Source organism: Marmota monax, unplaced genomic scaffold, assembly GCF_021218885.2.
Source record: "Marmota monax isolate L192 unplaced genomic scaffold, Marmota_monax_Labrador192_F-V1.1 WCK01_AAM20220418_F8-fsc00013, whole genome shotgun sequence".
Classification (NCBI taxonomy): domain Eukaryota; kingdom Metazoa; phylum Chordata; class Mammalia; order Rodentia; family Sciuridae; genus Marmota; species Marmota monax.
The window spans coordinates 21,092,612-21,113,331 of NW_026692202.1; the positions used below are offsets into that span (position 1 = coordinate 21,092,612).

General features: G+C 36.8%; 1 protein-coding gene across 3 annotated transcripts; it reads right to left on the reverse strand.

Moving 5' to 3' along the window:
- Positions 1-755: 755 nt before the first annotated feature.
- Positions 756-19,858, reverse strand: CUNH6orf163 (chromosome unknown C6orf163 homolog). Of its 3 annotated transcripts, XM_046431788.2 has the most exons (5): positions 19,003-19,858; positions 15,835-15,929; positions 14,181-14,288; positions 9,313-9,515; positions 756-1,258 (listed from the first exon to the last, which is right to left on the reverse strand). In XM_046431788.2, exons 1-5 carry the CDS (start codon positions 19,148-19,150, stop codon positions 826-828), a joined length of 987 nt encoding a protein of 328 aa, XP_046287744.1. In that variant the 5' UTR covers positions 19,151-19,858; the 3' UTR covers positions 756-825. The 3 variants fall into 3 exon arrangements, with proteins under 3 accessions (XP_046287744.1, XP_058431766.1, XP_058431765.1); XM_058575783.1 differs by lacking the exon at positions 15,835-15,929; XM_058575782.1 differs by lacking the exon at positions 14,181-14,288.
- Positions 19,859-20,720: the final 862 nt, after the last annotated feature.

Genomic DNA, 20,720 nt, shown 5'->3' on the forward strand with positions numbered 1-20,720 from the left:
TTATATTAGTCAAGTAGAATTTGGTGGGTTTTCCATCTATTTGGCTTCTAGAGACACTATGATTAATTAGACAATGCCAGAGATCTATACTATACAAGTCAGAACATTGCATCCACTTCTTCCCCTTTGCTGTCCATTATGGTAACTATGATCACCCTGTCTTTGGCAACTGAGGGCTGCCACTTGGCCCCTTCCTCCCCGAGACCACAGTTCCCACAGTAATGTCTGGCATGCAAAGAAGAGCAACCACAGAGCTCTTCAAGGATGCTGATGACACCTCACAAATTTGTTTCTTATAGTTTTGATGAAGGGTACAACTTCTGGACCTTCCAAGTATGGGGAGAAAGGTTGTACATGACAGATTTATTCCAGCATTCCAATCTCTCTGAGCCTCTGAATTCCCTCATTAACAGTAAACCAAGGGATGTCAGGCATTTCCAGCTCATTTATAATAGGCCATCTTTGAACCCATACTTCAGCCAACCAGCCACACAAACTATTAGTACCCTTTTAAACACTGAGCTATTACCTTACATCTAGAATCTCTGCTAAATGAGCCAATATCAATAATTTAGCCTGATCTAAGTTTATGTTCCTTCCACTCAGAAGCCTTTTAATCATTGGCATCTCTTAATCCAATCAAGTTGACAATTCAAATTAACCATTCATCATAACCTGGAATGTGCTTTTAAGTATTTTGGTTTTCCATGCAATGTATATAGCCCAATCGTACCCTGTACAATACCAGGGGTTAATAGTGGTTTTAAATAAATTTATTAAGCCTTTTGAATGCTGTTTATGTGGAGACATTTCAGCTAAAGACCTCTATTCAAGAGTTGCTTCATTGTCCATAAGAAGATTGGAAGGTGTTTTCCTTCTTTCTGGCATAATAAAATCGGCTTGTCCTGGTGAAAGCTGAGGAAACGTATAATCGATGTATTTTTGAAATGCTGCTCTGGTTTCCTGTAGTTCCTCCTCCAGAAAATCTTTCCAGTTTGTCATGATTCCCAGTTGGTTTACTGTGGACAGCAGCTCCCCCTGAGTGTTAACCAGCTTATCCATCACATTACCAAGAGTGGCCTGGTGTGTTTTCTCAGCTTCCTGAAGCACTTCCTGCGCCTCTTCTTGCTTTTGTTTCTGAGCTATGCCATAGTAGATGTTCATTTCATGTTCCTTTTCTCTTATTATCTGGTTAAAGTTCATCCTCTGGTCCTTAATGATGGATGCACCAGTACTCACGAGTTCTTCCATGGCCTTGCTACAAAAAAAAAAATGATACAGATTTATTAATTAGATGGATTACCTACTAAAAACAGATTGATTTTCACTATATCCACAGATGTATAAGAAATCATTACATTACTGAGATGAGACAGGCTGCTGTAGAAAGCATTAGCAATGAGTCAAAAAAAATTTTTCATAACAAGGAGGCTATTCAGCTTCTCTGCTGTGGGATAGAGCAAGGCCTCTAGTCTAATGTCTCATGGTACATTTGGGGACCTGCATTCACTTTAGCCAGAAAAAATATGAATGTGTTTTGCTTAAAAATGAAGAAATAATGGCTGGGGTTGTGGCTCAGTGGTAGAGTGATTGCCTAGCATGTGTGAGGCACTGGGTTTAATTCTAAGGACAATAAATAAATAAATAAATGTCCTTCGACAACTAAAAATTAATAATTTTTTAAAATGAAGAAATAGTTTCAAACTTACATACTCCTAGAGAAAATATATCAACCCAGCTACTTGATTTTAGCCAAAGGGAAGAAAACTCTATACCTATGGGCTAGATTTAGCTTTAACCCTGATTTTATCTGAGAGGTGTTCAAGGACAGCCATTTCAGATTTATTTGGTCTCAGGATCCCTTTTATACTCAAAGTTACTAAAGGCCCAGAGATCTTTTGTTTATATGAGTTGTATCTATTGACAGTACTAGAAACTAAATGTAGACATTTAAAAATATTTATTAGTTAATGTAAAAATAACAATAAATCAATTACACATGAACTTAAATATTTTTGTGAAAACCATCTCTTCTAAAACAATAAAATATTTGGTGAGAAGAGTGGCATAATTTTTTTTTAATATTGTTTAAAGTCTGGCTACATCAAAGCTATGCTTTCATATTATCTCAATATATTGTGATATTATACACCATAAAACCTCTGGAAAATTTCACTATACACTCATTAAAAAATGAGAGTGAAAAAGGCAGAATCATCAAGAAAGTATTGTTGATTTCATGGATATTCCCCAAATGTCTCAAAGACCCTGAGGGTCCTTGGACTATGCTTTCAGAAGCACTGTTGAATGATTCAGATGTCTGGTTATAATGTATATAGTTATGTATAATTTATAGCAGCCAATCCTTTGACCTCTTACCAGGTGCCAAACTTTTGTGCATGTTAACTCACTGACTTCTCAAAAACAATTCTGTGAGATAGTTCTGTTATTATGCTCAATTTAAATAACTTGTCCATCTTCACTTTTAGTAAAAGTGGCAAAATCAGCATCACAACCCATGCAGTCTGAATTCAGGGCAAAAACTCGCAGCCACTATGATAAATCTCTAGTGGATTTCTATAGTTTGCCTAGTCTGAGAAGAACCTCTGAAGATCTGAGAATAAATAAATCTGCAAATGTTGGATTCAAATACTTACAATTGTTAGTAAAATCCCTCCTGCTTCCCAATTTAACATAACCTTTCCAAGATTTACCACTTACTCTATTGTCCAAATTCCTTCCTCCAAGATGCAATTAATCCTTTCATCTCTTATTGTTCCATCTTGACTTTTAAATTTGACAGCCTTGAACTAAACATCATTTGTCCTTAGCCTCTCTAGTTACTAGACTATTTTTCTTCCTTTTCCCACCAACTAAGCTATATCCATTATTGATAGCAAGTGCTATCATTGGGCACTAACTGTGTCCCAGGAACTTTGCTAAGCATTTTATATTTATTATATCTCATTTAATTTTCATAAGAACACAATGAAGCTGGTATTATTTTATTTATTATTATTCACATGTGATAGGTGAGAAAATTGAGCCTTAGAGAGATTAAGTTATTTTTCAATGTCACACAATTGAGCAAGGGGAAGAGATCCTACCCTTAACCAATACCTGCTTCAATCTCATGAGACATCACTATAAATTTTTCATTGAGAGGGTAATACAATGAATGTAACATTTTAGGGTTGTTATTCCAGTAACAGCGAGTGAACTAAATATTAGTGGGGTGAGTCAGAGAGACCAAACAGTACCATTTTGTAACATTCTGGAGGTGCAATGACCAGAGAGAGGGAGAGGAGACATAAACAAAGAAATATCAGAGTCACAACTGCCAGCAATCAACTACTGCTAGGATATAAGGAGTGCACGAAAAAGAAGAATTTAACCCAACTTCCTGGCTTTCAAGTCGGGCCCCAGTGGAATGGAGGTGGCATTAGTAGAAGTGACATTGTACGTACAGTTGATATTGCACATCCACATACATCCTTAGGGTTTAGTCTGATGTTTTATAAAACCCTTGGGTTGTTGGTGAGACTGTGAACGTGATGACAGGGGCCACGGAGCTTAGTTCAGAAAGAGCCAGAAGGAGCCTTCCTCGATCAGGTTTTAAGTCCCCAAGGAAGAAACTCTGCTCTTCTAAAGTCACAGTTCTGTAACAGGCAGGGTGATTTTCTTTCTGGGTTGCCCCCACACGGGGGAGGTGTTCAGGTAGGGGCCACTGCAAGTCTCCACAGAGCTGACCTTAGGTAAATCTGGTTTCAATGAAGTCTGTCTTAGATGACTCCTAATTTCACCCTCAATATTTTTTATTTTTATTTTATTTTTTAGAATTTTTTGTTGTAGATGGACACAATACCTTTTTATTTATTTATTTGTATGTGGTGCTGAGGATGGAACCCAGTGCCTCACAATTGGTAGGCAAGTGCTCCACCACTGAACTACAGCCCCAGGCATGAACAGTTTTTTTGTTTGTTTTTGTTTTTTAAACTCCCTGAAATCAAAGTCTCTTCTCAGAAAGTTCTGGTATTGTCTGAATATCCTTTCCAATTTCTTCTAGCCTACCTCAGGGCCCAGATTTTTTACCTTTGGGATTTACTCCTTTTGATTTTAGTCAGGATGTCTCTGAATTTTATTCTGATGATTTCGTGAAGGTATGGAGTTGGAAGCCAGGAATGGGGTGGGGCATAGTGCATAGAGGCTGTGATCTACAGTGCCATTCATCTTTATATTTTCGCTCTTTAACGTGGTAGTTGGAGTGGATATATTTTTGTGTGTGTGTGCCAAATAATATCGAATTTTAAAATAGCTAAGTTGAAGTATTGCAAAAGCTTAAAAGAGTTTATGCTTTAAAATTTTTCTAAACATAAGCAAATTATTTGCCAGAAAAATAGTCAATTCTTATGATTATATATTTAAAATGTTTCCTCTAAAAGAGAGGCCTAGAAAGCACATTGTAAGGACTGAAAGAAGTGGGTATATTAGTGCTCTCTGTTTTTTTCCCTTTCCTTCTTTAAAGTAAATCTTGGAATAATCTCTCCACAAATATTTTTTTTAGCTGTTTACAATATTCTTCTTTATTTGTAATTATAAAACTTTACAATGATGTTATTGTAATTTTTTTTTCTCCACAAATATTTTGAAGGATTGCTATGCAGAGTGGAGGGCAGAGCCAGAAGCCAAGGGTGGAAATGAAGGTGAGGCTTAACATTTTGGATCAACATTAGGAAAAACAAGACAAGTGGCAATGTTTAACGCTTGAACCAACAGCCTCCAATAGCAAGTAACACTCCTGTCACTGGAGGAGATGGCTCACCAGCTGCTGGTTCAGCTCCATAACCTCCAATATCCATTCTGATTAAATGAATATCTATGCTCCTTCTCTAAGCAGTAAGGTCCATCTTCCATCTTTATCTTATACACTCATAGTCTCATAGACTGTAGACTTGAAATTCTGAAATTCACACATTTCAGAATGGTGCTGGTTAGAAATGTAACTATTTTCAAAACAGTTGCAGTAAGTGTGCACACATCTGTAGAATTCAGTCTGATGTTTTAAAGAACTCTCTCTCTCTCTCTCTCTCTCTCTCTCTCTCTCTCTCTCTCCCTCCCTCCCTCCCTCCCTCTCAAGAATGGACTCTTGAAGAATGAAAGAAAGTTATTTCTTTAAATTGATAAACACAAAGTCTTTATTTATTTATTTTTATGTGGTGCTGAGGATTAAACCCAGTGCCTCACATGTGCTAGTAAGTGCTCTACCACTTAGCTACCCCAGCCCTGAAAAAAATAAAAATATAATAATTCAAACTTACTAAGCTATTGGGGGAAAAAATAAAGCATAGAAAATTTGTAATAACAATTTATTTGTCTTCTGCTCTCTTTAGGATCTCTTTTAGTTCTCTTCATTATTTTTAGAAGGCTGTTGACATGGTACAAGATATTTTGCTCATACATTTAAAGAAATATATCAATAAGCATTTCTTCTCTTCTACTTATTAAGCAAATTTTTTAAAAAACTTTTCTTATACATGTTTTTGTTATGATTTTGATCTGGATTGTTCCCCAAAGTTTCATGTGTTGAAGCTTGGTCCCCAGTATAGCAGTGTTCATAAATGGGCCACTTGGGAAGTGACTGGATCATGAGGGCTCTGACCTCATCTGTAGATTAATCCATTGAGTGATTCAGAATTTGAATGTACTATTCAGAAGTGGTAGGAAGTGGGGCTGGGGTGGTGGCTCAGTGGTAGAGCACTTGCCTAGCATGTGTGAGGCACTGGGTTCAAGTCTCAGCACTGCGTATAAATAAATAAAATAAAGGTCAATTGAAAGAAGAAGAAGAAGAAGAAGAGGAGGAGGAGGAGGAGGAAGAGGAAGAAGAAGAAGAAGAAGAAGAAGAAGAAGAAGTGGTAGAAAGCACAGAACCTAGTAGAAGGGAGTGGATCCTTGAGGGCATGCCCTTGGGAACTATATCTTGTCCCTGGCTTCTCTCTCTCTCTCTTTCTCTCTCTCTCTCTTCCCCCTCGCACTCCCTGGCACCCTCTGGTTCCAGGCTGCCATGAGCTGAGAAGCTTCCTTTGCCTTGTTCTTCTGCCATGATATTCTGCCTTACCTCAGCCCAAAGCAATGGAGTCAACTAACCATGGACTTGAAATCTCTGAAACTCTGAACCAAAATAAACTTTTCCCAGCTGGGGATATAGCTCAGTTGATAGAGTGCTTGCCTCACATGCAAAAGACTCTGGGCTCAATCCCCAATACCACCAATACAACAACAACAACAACAAAAAAAAAACAAGCAAAATAAACTTTTCCTGCTTTAAGTTGTTTTATGTCAGGTCTTTGGGTCACAGTGATGAAAAGCTGACTAACACATTTCTACTGTTCAACCTCCTTTCTACATCTATCAGTAAAAATCCTGGATCTTAAAACACTAAGAACCAGTATTTCATTTCCCCCATTGGGTATTTCTAAATCATGATGAGATTTGTTCCCAAAAGTCATTTGTCCATATAATAGTAGAGCAAAGTATAACATATTAGATAATTGGCCTGATTAGGCTATGAATCCATTTTTCATTTGAACTACAACTTTTAGCTCTACTTCAATCAAGTATAAAAATTGTGCTTGCAATTTTTCAATTCTGATTTTCTACCCTGGACATAAGGAACCTATGGCTTTCTGGTTTGATAGGAGAATTAATGATACCCTCAAGCTGGTGTTGTAGGTATTATAGAAGGTATGGGCAGGTGGGGAACATCTCTAGAGGCCAGCCTTCTGCAGCACATTTGGATCTTAGGGTTATTAATACCCTTGAGCTTTTCCATTGGCTCTGCCTCATTATACACCAAACCTTCTCCTTCCATGTTTTTGTTCTTTCTGTTCTCATTATTTTGCTTCTTTCAAAGTGGGATCTTCCATCTTCTAAGGACCAACCCAAGACCAACTTTCTCCAAAAAACCCTACCTTTCTACTACCCCATCCACACTTTATCTTTCCATGACTTCAAACTCTTCCAGAATCTAAGTGTTACCTGTTCCAGTACATCCAGGCTTGCTCATCTAATTACTCCACCTAATGTGCCAGAACTTCAGTGCCACATCCACAGAAAGCATCTAACTAGCTCTGAAGAAGAATACAAATCCTCTAGATAAGTCATATAACTTCATGTAGATCAAGGTAGCCTAATGGACGGTCATAAACTTTGGCCTCATACAGGCCAGGGTTCAAATCAGGCCCTATCATCTCCTCTCCATGTGACCTTTGGGAGTTTGCTTAGTTTCTTTGTAAGACTTGGGGGTCTTAATCTGATGATATACAGGATGACATAATCCCCCAGGAAGGGATATGAGAATTCAATGAGAAGTACACAAAGGGCTTTTGTATACTGAGTACTGAATAAAGGGTAGCTGTCACTAGGAATTACATGACCACAAAAATTCCTGAGTAGTTCCTTCATTCATGTCTTGCCTTATATTAGAATATAATTAGAAACTACTCAAGCTGAGATATTAAAAAAAAGTCCCATGTCTCCTGAGTAATATGTTTAGAATCTAATCACCTTAATTCACAAAAAAAGTTGTCTGTGCATTTAACAAATTTCTCAAAATATATATGTGTTCTGAATCCTTAAGTCTTGCATGAAAATTTATAGTCAAATAAAGAATCTATGATAGAATTCTAATTAGTGGTCTCTTTACATACATTAATTTCTATAAATGTTTTAAACAACACTGGAATCCAGCAATATCTAGAAATTAGATCTGGTATGGATGCAGGGTTCATTTGAGCAGAACAAATTTGAATCATTTGTTAAATAAATATTTAAAGAATACTAGCCATTTATCAGGTTTTCTTTCAGACACTTGGAAAACCCCAGTGAACAAAACAGACATTTCAGTTGGATATAAACAACAGACATAGCAATTCCCTGGTCTCAGTCTATTGATTCAGTAGAAGATGGACACTGAAAATCTTATTTCAGTTAAACACAGGAAAGTGGTGGAAAGGGGCAAAAGCAATAGAGCAAGGGAGAGATCAGGAGACTGCAGGTGTATGTATGTGTATGAGGAGTGGACCCAGAGGCTCCTCAGGAGGAAAACCCCCCAGACATGGAAAGGGAACAGAAAAGGGGAGAAGAGGGTCCATTTTCCACTGCATTGGACCACAACTCATTCTCTAACTCCCTCTTCAAATCCTTTCTCACTCTCCTCGTCTACATCCACAATGATTTAAAATCTATGCAGAAAGGGTGATACCCCTGAAACTGACACAACTGTACCCCTCATTCTTGTTTATCTGTCCCTCCTTCAGGATTTTACCTTTAGTGCTGTTCTAATAGTTCTAATGAAAAAGGTTTCACTGATCAACTATATACAAATGTATGTGCTTGTTAACTCAAATGGCAAAACAAAAGTGACAGGCCACAGTCTAGGAGGCCAAACAGGGAGGTCTCAGTCTCAGTTCTATGCTGCAGCTCTATGATCTTGGGCAGGTCACTTGTATCTGGAAACTGTTTTTCACTTGACAATTCCTGTGCTCCTCACTGCTGTCCTATTCCACCAAATGTTCATTATGTACCTAGAAAGGTTCCCTTCATACACATTCACACACAAACACATGCACACATATATTATGATGGGTGTAAAATGATTTTTATTATGTACATATATGTGATTATCACAAGCATGTGATTATATACATATTTACATCAAGAGGGTATGGAAGGATACAAAGTATAATTTAAAATGATTTTCTCTAGAGGCAAGGAGGGATGAGGAAGCATTAAGCTGGGATATGCAAATTTTGCTCTATACAGGTCCACAAAGTCAATTTTTTTTTTTTTGCTAAAGCAAGAAGTAATATAACCACATAGGAACTAGGATAGAGGATGTAAAGATTGACTTAGGTATTTAAGGGGAAATGTTTCTTGATTTCTCTCCTCAGCTTCTTAAAACTGGAGATCCAGAGTGAAAAACATAATATTTAAGTGTAGTTATCTCTTGAGAAGGGAGATGGATATGGAGAACATATGGAAGCTTCTTAAGTGTTGGTAATTTTCAGTCCCCTTATAAGATGGGTATCAGGTCCTTCAGTATTTGTTACTACTTTGCTTTAAAACACACACACACACACACACACACACACACACACACACCTTCTGTAAGATATGTTTGCTATATTTCATAATAAAAATGTAAAAATTCCCCAAATGGGGAACATCCACCCATGTACCTTAACCTTATCCCTTTCTTCAGGTGGATTTTGATAAGAGTCAAATACTAATTTGCAAATGTAATCAGTGGAATACCTTCTTTGGGCTTCTAAAAGATCCTGAGCGATCTGTCTTTCTTCTTCCCTGGCTTTCTCCACAGCCTCCATCTTCTCCCTGTGGCACTCCATCATAATTCTTTGGATTCTGTGCACCATGCGTTGTTCTGCAGCCATGTTTTCTCTCTTCATTTCATCACTCATGTTTCGAAACATTTCTGTCTTGGTTTTAGCTTCCATGTCCTTAAACAATAGGAATGCTTGGTTTAGATGTTACAGCCTTGATGTTTTAAAATATTTTAACATTTGTTTTGTGTGTGGGGTGTGTGTGTGTGTGTGTGTGTGTGTGTGTGTGTGTTTTAAAGTGCTAGGGATTGAACAGGGTTCTCACACAAGTTAAAAAAGGTGTTCTACCTCTGAGTTATAATCCCCAATCCCTTAAAACGAATCCTAAGAGGTAATCTAAATCATAGATTCATCCACCTGAAGAAGTGTGCACATGATAACACTGATAATTTAAAAGAATATTGTGCATGATATGTAAAACTTTAATTTATGTGATGTTAAATAAAATCAGGAAACTATAAACTATGTACATAGATACATATACTATGAACATATTGAAATGGAATATGCAAAACGGAGGGGTGAGAATAAAGGTCTTTTTTTCTTAACTGTCAGATTATCATTACAACTTTTTAGAAAGACAATATACAATTCTGCTTTAGTAAGTCCTGGGAAATGGTGCAATAATTATTGTACTCAGTGACTTCTGTGTAGGAGAGAACCTGAGACTCAAGCAGAAAACAGTTGTACATTACTGCAGTCAAAGGAACCTGCCTTCCAGTCCCCACTGCTGTTGGAATATTCAAGCTCATTTGTGTTGAGATGTACTTTCTCTTTCATAAAGGAGACAGAAACAAGTGTTTCATTGCTCTGTGGTTAGGAGAACCTGTGAATGGCTTTCAGACAAACAAAGAAAGGAAGCACTAGTCAAACCAAGATTTGTTGGGGGGGGGAACTCATATATAGTTGTAAAGGAAAATTCTGTTAGTAGACATTTTAGAAATGTGGCCAAATATTATGGTTTGGATATAAGGTCTCCCCAAAAGTTCCTGTATTAACTCAGGAATATAAAGAGGTAAAATGATTGGATTGTGAGAGCTGTAACCTAAAGAGTCCATACTTGTTTGAATGGACTGACTGGATGGTAACTATAGGCAGGTAGAATGTGGATGGAGGAGATGGGGGCAGGTAGGGTATGTCCTGGAAATGTACAGCTTCTCTGCAGTCCCTACACTCTCTTTCTTTCTGCTTCTTAGTCCCACCAAAAACTGAACAGCTTTCCTTGGGCCCTTCTCCTAAAGATGTGTGCCTCTCTTAAGGCCAAGAACAATGGAGTCAGCTATCTATGGACTGAGACCTCTCAAACTGTGTGCTCCAAATAAACTTTTCCTCCTCTAAATTGTTCTTGTCAGGTAATCTGGTCACAGTGATGAAAAGCAGAGTAAAACACTTGTTCTCAGAGTATTTACTATCAGTGGAAAAGACCAACAAACTAATTTTGCAATGAGTCTTGTAGTAGGAATACATGCAAGAATGGAGCAGTTGGTTCTGTTCAAGAGTTTCAAAACTTTCATTTAATGGTAAACTTTTATCTCTACTTTAGGGAAGATATCAAGAGAACATAAATAAAGTTATTTCACACAAGTCAGTGGAAGAATTAGGGATGAAAACCAAGGTTCTCAATGACCAGTTTCTCCCTTGCTGGTTATATTGGACTTTTTCAAGAAATTTACCCATTTATTCATTCCAGAAACACTGCAAAATCTTATGATATAGTAGCCTCCTTGTCTCCACCTGCCTATCTGGCAGCCTGCCTTCTTTCCTTCCTCACTTTTCTTTACTGCAGAATATCTTCTCCAAATGAAATATCACCCAAAGTTGAAAGGAATAAAACCAATAAAGTTTTCCTGGTTCAATTTTGCCTAACACCCTTCAAAACACTTTCTGTGGGGGGCTCCTAGGAAGCTGGTTCCATTTACTATGTATCCAGACAGAATCCTCAGCAGAAGTTGAAAGTTTTCAGAAAAATGAAATTCCTCTTAGTTTATTAGAAAATATTTTAACAATTAAAATATTTGTTAGACAACAGCTTTTTCAAGAGAAGAAAAGTTTTCAACTTCTTACTTTGGCTACTCCAATGGTGAATATTTTTAAGAGATAAGAAAAACCAATTTGAAGAATTTCTCCTGAATGACCTTAGTTGATGGATTTTGAAAAATCTTTATAGGGAAATATTGGCCACTTAGGAATGTAAGCTACATTTTCTATATAGCAAAAGGCTTTGTCTCTAAAACTGCTTGAAAATTAAATATTTTGAATGAAAATGTCTTTAACCACTCAGTTTACCTTATAAAAAGACTATAATAAAACACTAATGTTTTCTTGGTCATCTGGGCTCAGTAGACAAAGATGAATGATTGTACTGCGGTAAAAATTTCATATGGTACTCAATAATTGTTCAAGTTCATAGAGCCATTTGTCTCTGCCATAAATGACTTCAGAATGAACTGCTGTTTGAGACTTGATAACTGCTCTTTGTAATTTTTCTTACTCTTCTCATGCCTCCTTGGGTTGAGGACTGTCTGTTCTAAATACTATCAGTGAGCCCCCTTTTGTCTAGTTTCCAGCATTTAATCTATTTTGGGGTTTAAAATAGCAAACCACCAAGGTTGTTGGGTTCAGGATGTCAAGTAAGTATAATGACATCTGAATGAGGATGGAGGAATTCTACTACTGGAAATAAGCCTGAGTTTTTCTCTTGTTGTTAGGGGTGTTATTAAACTCTGTAGAGGATATCTTAACTTATTTCTGTGTTTTCAAGGAAAAAAAAAATATATATATATATATATTTGATACCAGGGATTGAACTCAGGGGTACTTGACCACTGAGCCACATCCCTGACCCTATTTTGTATTTTATTTATTTTTGTGATATGGAGGATTGAGCCTAGGGCTTGTGCATGCAAGGCAAGCACTCTACCAATTAAGCTATATCCCCCCAGCCCTTAAGTAAGTATATTTTCAGTAATTGAGACTGCAAGATGGTAGAGCTTTAAATAGGTGAGCTATCATATTACCATAGCATATTTCTCCTTAAATAACTGAATTTAAAAAATAACATCTCAGCCCTTTATTTTGGCTGAGTTCTGAACTAGGATTTGGAGAATTAAGCCTCAGTCTCTCTTTTATGTAATGACCTAGAAAAATCCAAATCATTGTCAGTGAGCCCCCTTTTGTCTAGTTTCCAGCATTTAATCTATTTGCTACTGCCTCACTTAGCATATAGAGTACATATATGTACTGTTGTTTCATTCAGCAACCTATTGTTTGACAGTGTTCTTATCTAGTGTAAGATTTCCGGATAAAACTGCTTTTACTGAAATATATCTTGAATGAGTCAGCCCACATTTTGAAGATATTATAGGAAACAAACTTTATGAATCCCACAGTGTTTACTGTATAAATATCTGTTTATGTACAAATATCTGACAAGCATTTTTATACAGTGTCTCTCAGAAACTTCCTCAGGTTTTGTGACAATGAATATCTGGGCCTCTATTGAGTGTCTGATTTGTTTTTACCTTATGGACATGGTGGTGGTCCATGGCATTTTCCTATTTGAACTGGGCATGGGCAGTGAGATGTTGCAGCCCACCCCTAAAAGACCATGCCAAGACTGGTGGTATTGGGCCACTGGAGCCAAGCAGAGAGCATTCTACTTTTAGAACCCAGGGGAAGAGCTCTCTTCTCTGTTAGTTCCCTGAGGACAAGGACAGTCCATTTAATCTCAACTAGTACAGAGATAACATTTCGTAGATGCTCACTGTCAGATCAATGAATACATGGGCCCACAGACCTTGAACTGTTCATTAGTTATGTTTTTTCTTTTCTTTTCCTTTTTTTTTTTTTTTTGTGCTGGTGAGGTAAGCACTCTACTGAGCTAAATCCTAAACCCCTTATCTCCAATCTTTAGGTAAGGATCAAAACAGGTTGTAAAGTAAAAGAATGTACTTGCAAAACATTTGAAGAGGGCTGGGGTTGTGGCTCAGTAGTAGTGCACTTGCCTGGCATGTGTGAGGCACTGGGTTCGAGTCTCAGCATATATAAATACATAAAATAAAGGTCTACCAACAACTAAAAAAAAAGTCTTTAAAAAAAATCTGAAGAAATCCACCTGCACAGTGGGCATGCAACCTACTGTATACATTCCCTTTGCTTGTAGGGATGGTGCAGCATTCCACAATACCCTGGCCTGCTACCACTGAGGAGTACATAAGTTATAAAATGTTCAAACCTCTCTGTTGAGTCCTCTAAAGTTCTTTGGGATCAGTAAACAGTACACTGGGGCATTTGCAGCCTTGGGCTGAACCATGTCCCTCCTGGCAGTATAGCACATGCAAATTTAGGAAAAAGTAAGTCCAGGAGAAAGAACAGAACAGCCTGTTTCATTCATTCAGGGCTATAAGGTTTTCCTTCACATATATATCACTGCTCCATAGAGCTCAGCATCTCTTCTGTGAATCTCCAGGGCTTCTTTCCATAATTCTATGTAACACCACGCAGACTTTACATATTATGGTATTTGCTCTCATTCTTTTGTCAACTTAAGTAATTTTTTTTTTACTAACTTCAGCATTTCTTCTTCTTTTTTTAGTGCCCTTTCCAGTCAACTACAAATATATCACATTAAGATATAATTTTATGTTACTATTTTATAAATATCTGCACCCTTATAAAATGCCAAAATAGTAAACATAAGTAAGGTTGAGCTATCATTTGATTTTTTTTTTCTGTTAACTTCAGCATTTCTTAAAAGACAACAACAAAACCACTCTAACAAACCTGTAAATCTTTCTGATGTTTCTCTTCCAGAACCTGAATTTCAAATTTATGTTTGGCAGTTAGATCTTCAAATACTTTATCCACTGCTTGTTTTTGGAGTTCATTAGCCTTTGAAAGAAATAGTCTAATTATTTATTAATACCTCAGGATGAAAACAGGGCAAACTATCACTATATGGGATGCTGGTCAATCTGATTTTCACATTTACTAAAAATTAGCAACACCATGGGGCCCTATTACTTACTCTATTCCCATTTCAAACTTCCCATAGTGCCCTGGCTATCTTCACTAGAGATCCTAACACATTCCAATACTACAGCTTTATTGTATATATGCTGCTGCACTGTCTTTTCTCCTTGGCACTCTATTTCTTACTTGCTTAATTAGCAAAGAAACTTATGCTTATCGTAGAAAATGTGGGAACTGAGACCAGACATGCAAAGCTACAAGCTGAGTAGGGAGACCGAATACTATCCAGATCCCCTGCTTCAGGAGTTCAGAAAGAAGTTTTGTTAGTATTTTGAAGAGAATATCCAGACAACTAGATAAACTTATTTTCAAACTGTAGACTATTTACAAAAGCATCCACTTATATTAGAATGCATAAGTAACTGATGACTAATAATCAATTCAAATTTTATTACTAGTAAAAAAATAGACAAGTACTTAAATTTTGAAATGTTACTCTTTGCATTACTTTTTTATGTTCAAAATATATTCATACAAAACTTTTGCTGGCACTAATATTGGGCAATTCTGATACTATTAGCTATAATGTCTATTTTATGAAGAAATCAAAAAATAATATTCTAAGGATTGTGATTTGTTTTGTCCTCAAGGAGTTTTAACTCTCTTTAAGAAGTCATATATATTATTCTACCTATGACTTGAAGAAGTGGGGGCTGCAGGATTGAGGCTTTGTTCAATTACCTCTGTGAGTCCCAACATTCAAACTGCTTCTATGATACTCAGCAATCATATGAACGAGGTATCAAGAATTTGGGGTTTCGTTTGTTTAAGATGGGGGTCTCAATTTTGTTGCCTATGCTGGTCTTGAACTTGTGGGCTCAAGCAATTCTCCCACCTCGGCCTCATAGATAGGTAGGACTACTGGCCTGGCAGTATGAAGATTTTTCCCTTGATGAAGAGGAGTAGGCCAAGATGAAGCATTTGAAAAAAATGGACATTATTTCAGGTGTGTTGTACACCACACAAAAAGATGATATATATTAAATGTAAGACCATAATAATCACTTTACAAGTATTCCCTTTTCCTCTTGAGGTTTAAACAAATGAGAATAAAGGAGGCAGGAATCATCCACACAAAAAGGGCAAGTTAAAAAGAAGGAAGCTTCTGATAGGCCCTCTTCTTATTAAAGCACCCACATGTGTGCTAGGCACATTATTTCATTGAGCCCTCATTCCTATAAAATAGGCATTATTATTATCTCTCTTTTATTTATGAAGAAGCCAAGTTGAAGAACTTGCCTAAGTTCCCATAGCTAGCCAGGACTCAGGCCTTTCTAGCTGACTCTGTAGACTATGCTCTTGCCTACTGAGCTATATAGTATTGTTTCAGACAATTCTGAAAAGAATTGTCTTTCTGCCAAAGAACTATAAAGTTGTATTTTAGGTTGATTTCTACTTCTTTTACCTGATTCCATACTTTAGCTTCTGCTTTTACAATCCTTTCTTTGAATGAGATTTCTTGATACCTCTCTTCTTTATTCAGAATATTTGCCCCAATATCTGTGTATTTAAAGAGAAATGATCATAAACCTCCATAGATTGTTTCCTGGATTTCCCTTCCATCATTATCTAGTTATTTATGTGGGCCATCTAGGAGTTATAGCCTTTTAGGAGAAGTCAATTCTGTGTGTGTGTGTGTGTGTGTGTGCGCGCGCGCGCGCGCGCACAATATTAAATCATGCTAAGCATATGCTCTACCACTAAGCTACACCCCTAGCCAACATTTTTTTAAAAGTGTTAATCATAGATTTTTTTAATTTTTTAATTGAATTTTTAAAAAATAAATGATAGCAGAATGCATTACATTTTTTATTACACATATAGAGCACAATTTTTCATATTTCTGGTATATAAAGTATGTTCACACCAATTCATGTCTTCATACATGTACTTGGGATAATAATGCCTATCACATTCCTCCATCATTGCTAACCCCCTGCTCCTTCCCTTCCCCTCCCACCCCTGTCCTATCTAGAGTTAGTCTTTTCCTACCATGCTCCCCCCTCCCTACCCCACTATGAGTCAGTCACCTTATATCAGAGAAAACATTCAGCATTTGTTTATTTTTATTTTTTTGATTGGCTAACTTCACTGAGCATTATTTTCTCCAACGCCATCCATTTACCTGCAAATGCCATGATTTTATTCTTTTATTGCTGAATAATATTCCATTGTGTATATATACCACATTTTTTTTTATCCATTCATCTACCGAAGGGTATCTAGGTTGGTTCCACAGTTTAGCTATTGTGAATTGTGCTGCTATAAACATCGATGTCGCTGCCAACAACATTTTCTTTAAAGATTCCTATTGAGGGGGTAAGTTTTTCCCTAACTGATCAGGAGAGAACTCAGCACTATTAGGCCTAAGTAGACAGTCATTCCCCTCATCATGCCCAGACCACACAGTAGGCAACTAGGGAAGCAAAGTGAAATAAATGCCTATTGAAAAGGCGTATTTTTACAAAGTAGAATGGTGAATGAATATCCAAGATATATTAGTATATTAGTACATTTTCAACTCCTCTCTCCTTGATCCTATCTGGGTACTGGTGCTATTTCCATCAGGAGAGTAGAAGCTGAATGTCTTCCTTACATTATATACATGCCTTTCTTCAGTGTGGGTTTACCTATTTCAGATATAGAGTGAGCTAAGGAGTGGTTTATTATTTCTTTGTCAATGATCTAACTTTATTTCCAAATAATAAAAACCCCAAAATAATACCCTTTCTACCCAGAAAAGATCATAAGTATAGGGGTTAGAGAACATGTAATATCAGATAGGTAAGAACAGAGCTGGACCTGGAGCATGAGTCCTTCAAGCTGGTCACAGGGTTTGCCCACTTTCTCACAACTGAGTGATTGTCAGAGGTGGCCCACAAGCTGTTACAGGAGTAATAACCTTTGGGTGCTGAAATTGTATACAGTGATTTTTCTTTCTAAATTCTTATAGTACTTACTCTTCATTCCATTCATTCTCACATCTTAGATAAGTTGAATTACTAACTTTTCATGTGATTATGTTTTGATGATCAGCCTCCTAAAATTACAAAACACACTTTATAGTGCATTGTATCTCTTGTGGTGCCTAGCTTGGCAATACAAGTGGACATGCGTGTTTATCTGCTTAGCACCTCTTCTCTCCTTCTGGTAATAGGACCCACTTCTCTCAAGAAATTCCCTCCCTCACTTGAGATCATTCCAGTAAGACTGCCAATTGAGCATCCAAACTTCTGGTCTTTCTTCCACCCCTCTCTAGGTCAGAAAAAATTAGCCCAGGATTGAGCATGTGCTGAAGCCTGGCTATCTATGCTCTTCTCTAGGACTTCATATAAGGATTTAAGGAGAACATATCTCTTTTCCTTCTGAGATTTCTAAGATGGAGATAACAGATACTTAGAGCTATTTAAGTCTACACCCCTCCTTTCCCAGGTGCATAAGCCTGGCTGCAGTAGTAAACAATTAAGCCAACTCACTAAGAAAGTAAGCATGGCAGATTGAAAGCCTAAAGTCAAGTTTCTCTATCAAAGGGTCAAGACTTTCATTTTATTCAGTATAATCTAAGCTGTGTTTCTGCCACCGGCAACTGAAAATGCATGTGTGGAAATATAGTCTTCGCCACTAGATCATCAGTGAGTTTTAAAACATAGGGCAAATACTATGGTAGAGATGGACACACTATGAAAAATCTCAACACTGTGTAGCTACAGTTATGAAAGACCTAGGAAGAAAAGTGACTAAGTGTGGACCACTAAAGTGTGGAATTTCATAAAAATGCTATACAAATGTAGGTTGCTATTACCTTTTTTAATGCTTAAATTTCCTTACTTTATATTTGTTATTCTCAACTCCCATCATATAATAGGTTACCTGCAGAGCTTTTTAATAATGCATATGCTGAGGAACTGCATACAAACAACTTGTTTGAATCTAAAAGTCATTATGTTGAGTGAAAAAAGTCAATTTCAAAAGGTTATATACTGTGGGATTGTTTGGTAGCAAACTCAATCATGACAAAATTATAGTGACAGTACCCTCACAGTGATAAAACTGTGGTGGTGACAGAGAACAGATTAATGGTTTCCAAAGTTTGAGTTAGGGGAAATGAAAGAGTTTGTTACATGAATATACACATGCAATCAATGTCATAAAAATACACACTATGGAAAAAGTACATATAAAGTCTCTGAGTTAATATTAATATCATTTTTTCCAATGATAATTTCCTGGTTTTGACAAAGTACCAGGATTGTGTAAAATACCAATGGAAGAAGCTGGATCAAAATGTCATCAAAATGCTCTACCTATTTTTGCAACTTTGAGTCAAACTATTTCAAAATAAAAAGTAATTAAAAGGTAAGAAAAAATATATATGCTGAGTTGTGACCCTGGAAACAGACTGAGAGGCTAAATACCTTACCTAATGAGTACAATTGGTAAGTGGAGTTGCTAAATTCCAACACATATTCTTTCATGGTAGACAAGCAACTTTGAACAGGGAAAAGCTGATAAAAGCCTACATAACAGAATAATATATGACGCTTAGAACAAAGGAAAACTAATAGTCACTTACCCAGTATATCTTTATGAGTGTAAAAGCGTGTCTTGAACGGCTTGTAATCATGGATTCGTTTGAAGGTTTCTCCAAAAGGAGCTGGTGGAATTATTTTATTACAAAAAGCACAGCAAACAAAGTTTGTATAATCTGTATTTCTGATCATAGTTAAAATTTCAGATGTCTTCTATTATTTCCAGTTAAAATAATCTTAGGATCAGGAAAATTATTTTTAAGAGAAGCTAGAATTTTAAGAAAGCTGCAAGACACTCAGGGTTTTAGGATAAAGCTAGAGGCTGGTGAGGACTAAATGATTTACCATGATTATGTAGTTATGTGCCTAATTTAAAGAATGGTACTAAAAGCCTCTGCCATACAAAGTATGGGCACCGGATTTGGGAGGATTTAAGTAGTTGCTCCCTTCCAGCCTTTAGCATAAGTTGTTAACACACTTAGCAACTGTTGCCAGGTAAGACAAGCTTTGCTCATAAAAGCAACTTGAAATAATGACAAAAGGGAACATACTGCAGCCACTGATTTTCTAGATAGTTTCTGTATTAGTTTCCTGTTGCTGCTGGACTAAATTAACACAATCTTTATGGCTAAATACAACATAAATTTATTCTCTTGAATTCTGGAGGTCAGAATCCAAAATGAGTCTTTTAGGGACATTTCTGGTTCCTTCTGGAGGCATTAGGGGAGAATCTCTTTCCTTGGTTTTTCTAGCTTCTGAAAGCCATCCACATTCCTTGGGTCCATGGCTTTGGATCATATTGCCTTTTTCCTCCAGCTTCCCTGGTGATATTGATTCCTCCTCTGATCTTCTGCCTCCCTCTAAGGACCTTGAAGATTATAATAGTCCCATTGAGGTAATCTAGGATGATTTCCGTATCTCAAAATTCAAAGCTTGATCACATCTGCAAAGTCCCTATATATAGCAACATATTCACAAAAGGCATCAGAGATTAGAATCTGGACATCACTGCAAAGGAGGAGAACATTATTCAGCTGACCACATTTTGTTTAAAATTTTTTTTTAAAGAATGAATTTTCAGCCGGTTGTAGTGGCATACGTCTGTAATCCCAGTGGCCCAGGAAGCTGAGGCAGGAAAATTGTCAAGTTGAAAGCCAGTGTCAGCAATTTAGCAAGACTCTGTCTTAAATTAAAAAAAATTTAAAAAGGGTGGGGATGTGACTTGGTGGTAAAGAGTCTTTGGGTTCAATCTCCAGTATCCAGCTCCCCAAAACAAACAAACAAAAAAGAATGAATTTCTTTCAAGACCAAGGTAGTTTCTTATTTTTTTCAGGTTATTTATAAATGTGATGCTTTGGTGACCTGGCAATAAAACATAAATATCACAGTATCTTAAAGGAAAAATTAGTCCATAAGTCAGTATTCAAAATGACTAAGCCTGGTTTTTAAAATAACCTAGCTAATTAATTTGTACCTATAATTTTAGAAAAACATTTTTAGAAATTCTGACTATTACAAACATCTGTGCAACCTGATTATACTAAGTGACTAAATTTTTAAAAGTTGTCTAACAAAGTAGTACACAGCATCTACCAGGCAGGACTGATCTTGAATTGATGCCATCAATGAAATTAATTTCAACAATAGAACTCCCATAGGACCCTGGTGAGAACTAAATGATTTACCCCGGACTAAGGTTTGTCACAAAAGTTACTGTGGAGAAAAGGCTCTGCTCTGCTCTGAGTTCTCCATGATGTATAGA

Excerpts from the sequence above, each read along its gene's own strand:
- CUNH6orf163 (XM_046431788.2), bottom strand. The coding sequence starts at position 19,150 with ATGATCAGAAATACAGATTATACAAACTTTGTTTGCTGTGCTTTTTGT. Across the intron at positions 9,516-14,180 it reads AACATCAGAAAGATTTACAG|GACATGGAAGCTAAAACCAA; the intron begins GTTTGTTAGAGT and ends CTATTGTTTAAG. Across the intron at positions 1,259-9,312 it reads CTTTTAGAAGCCCAAAGAAG|CAAGGCCATGGAAGAACTCG; the intron begins GTATTCCACTGA and ends TTTTTTTTGTAG.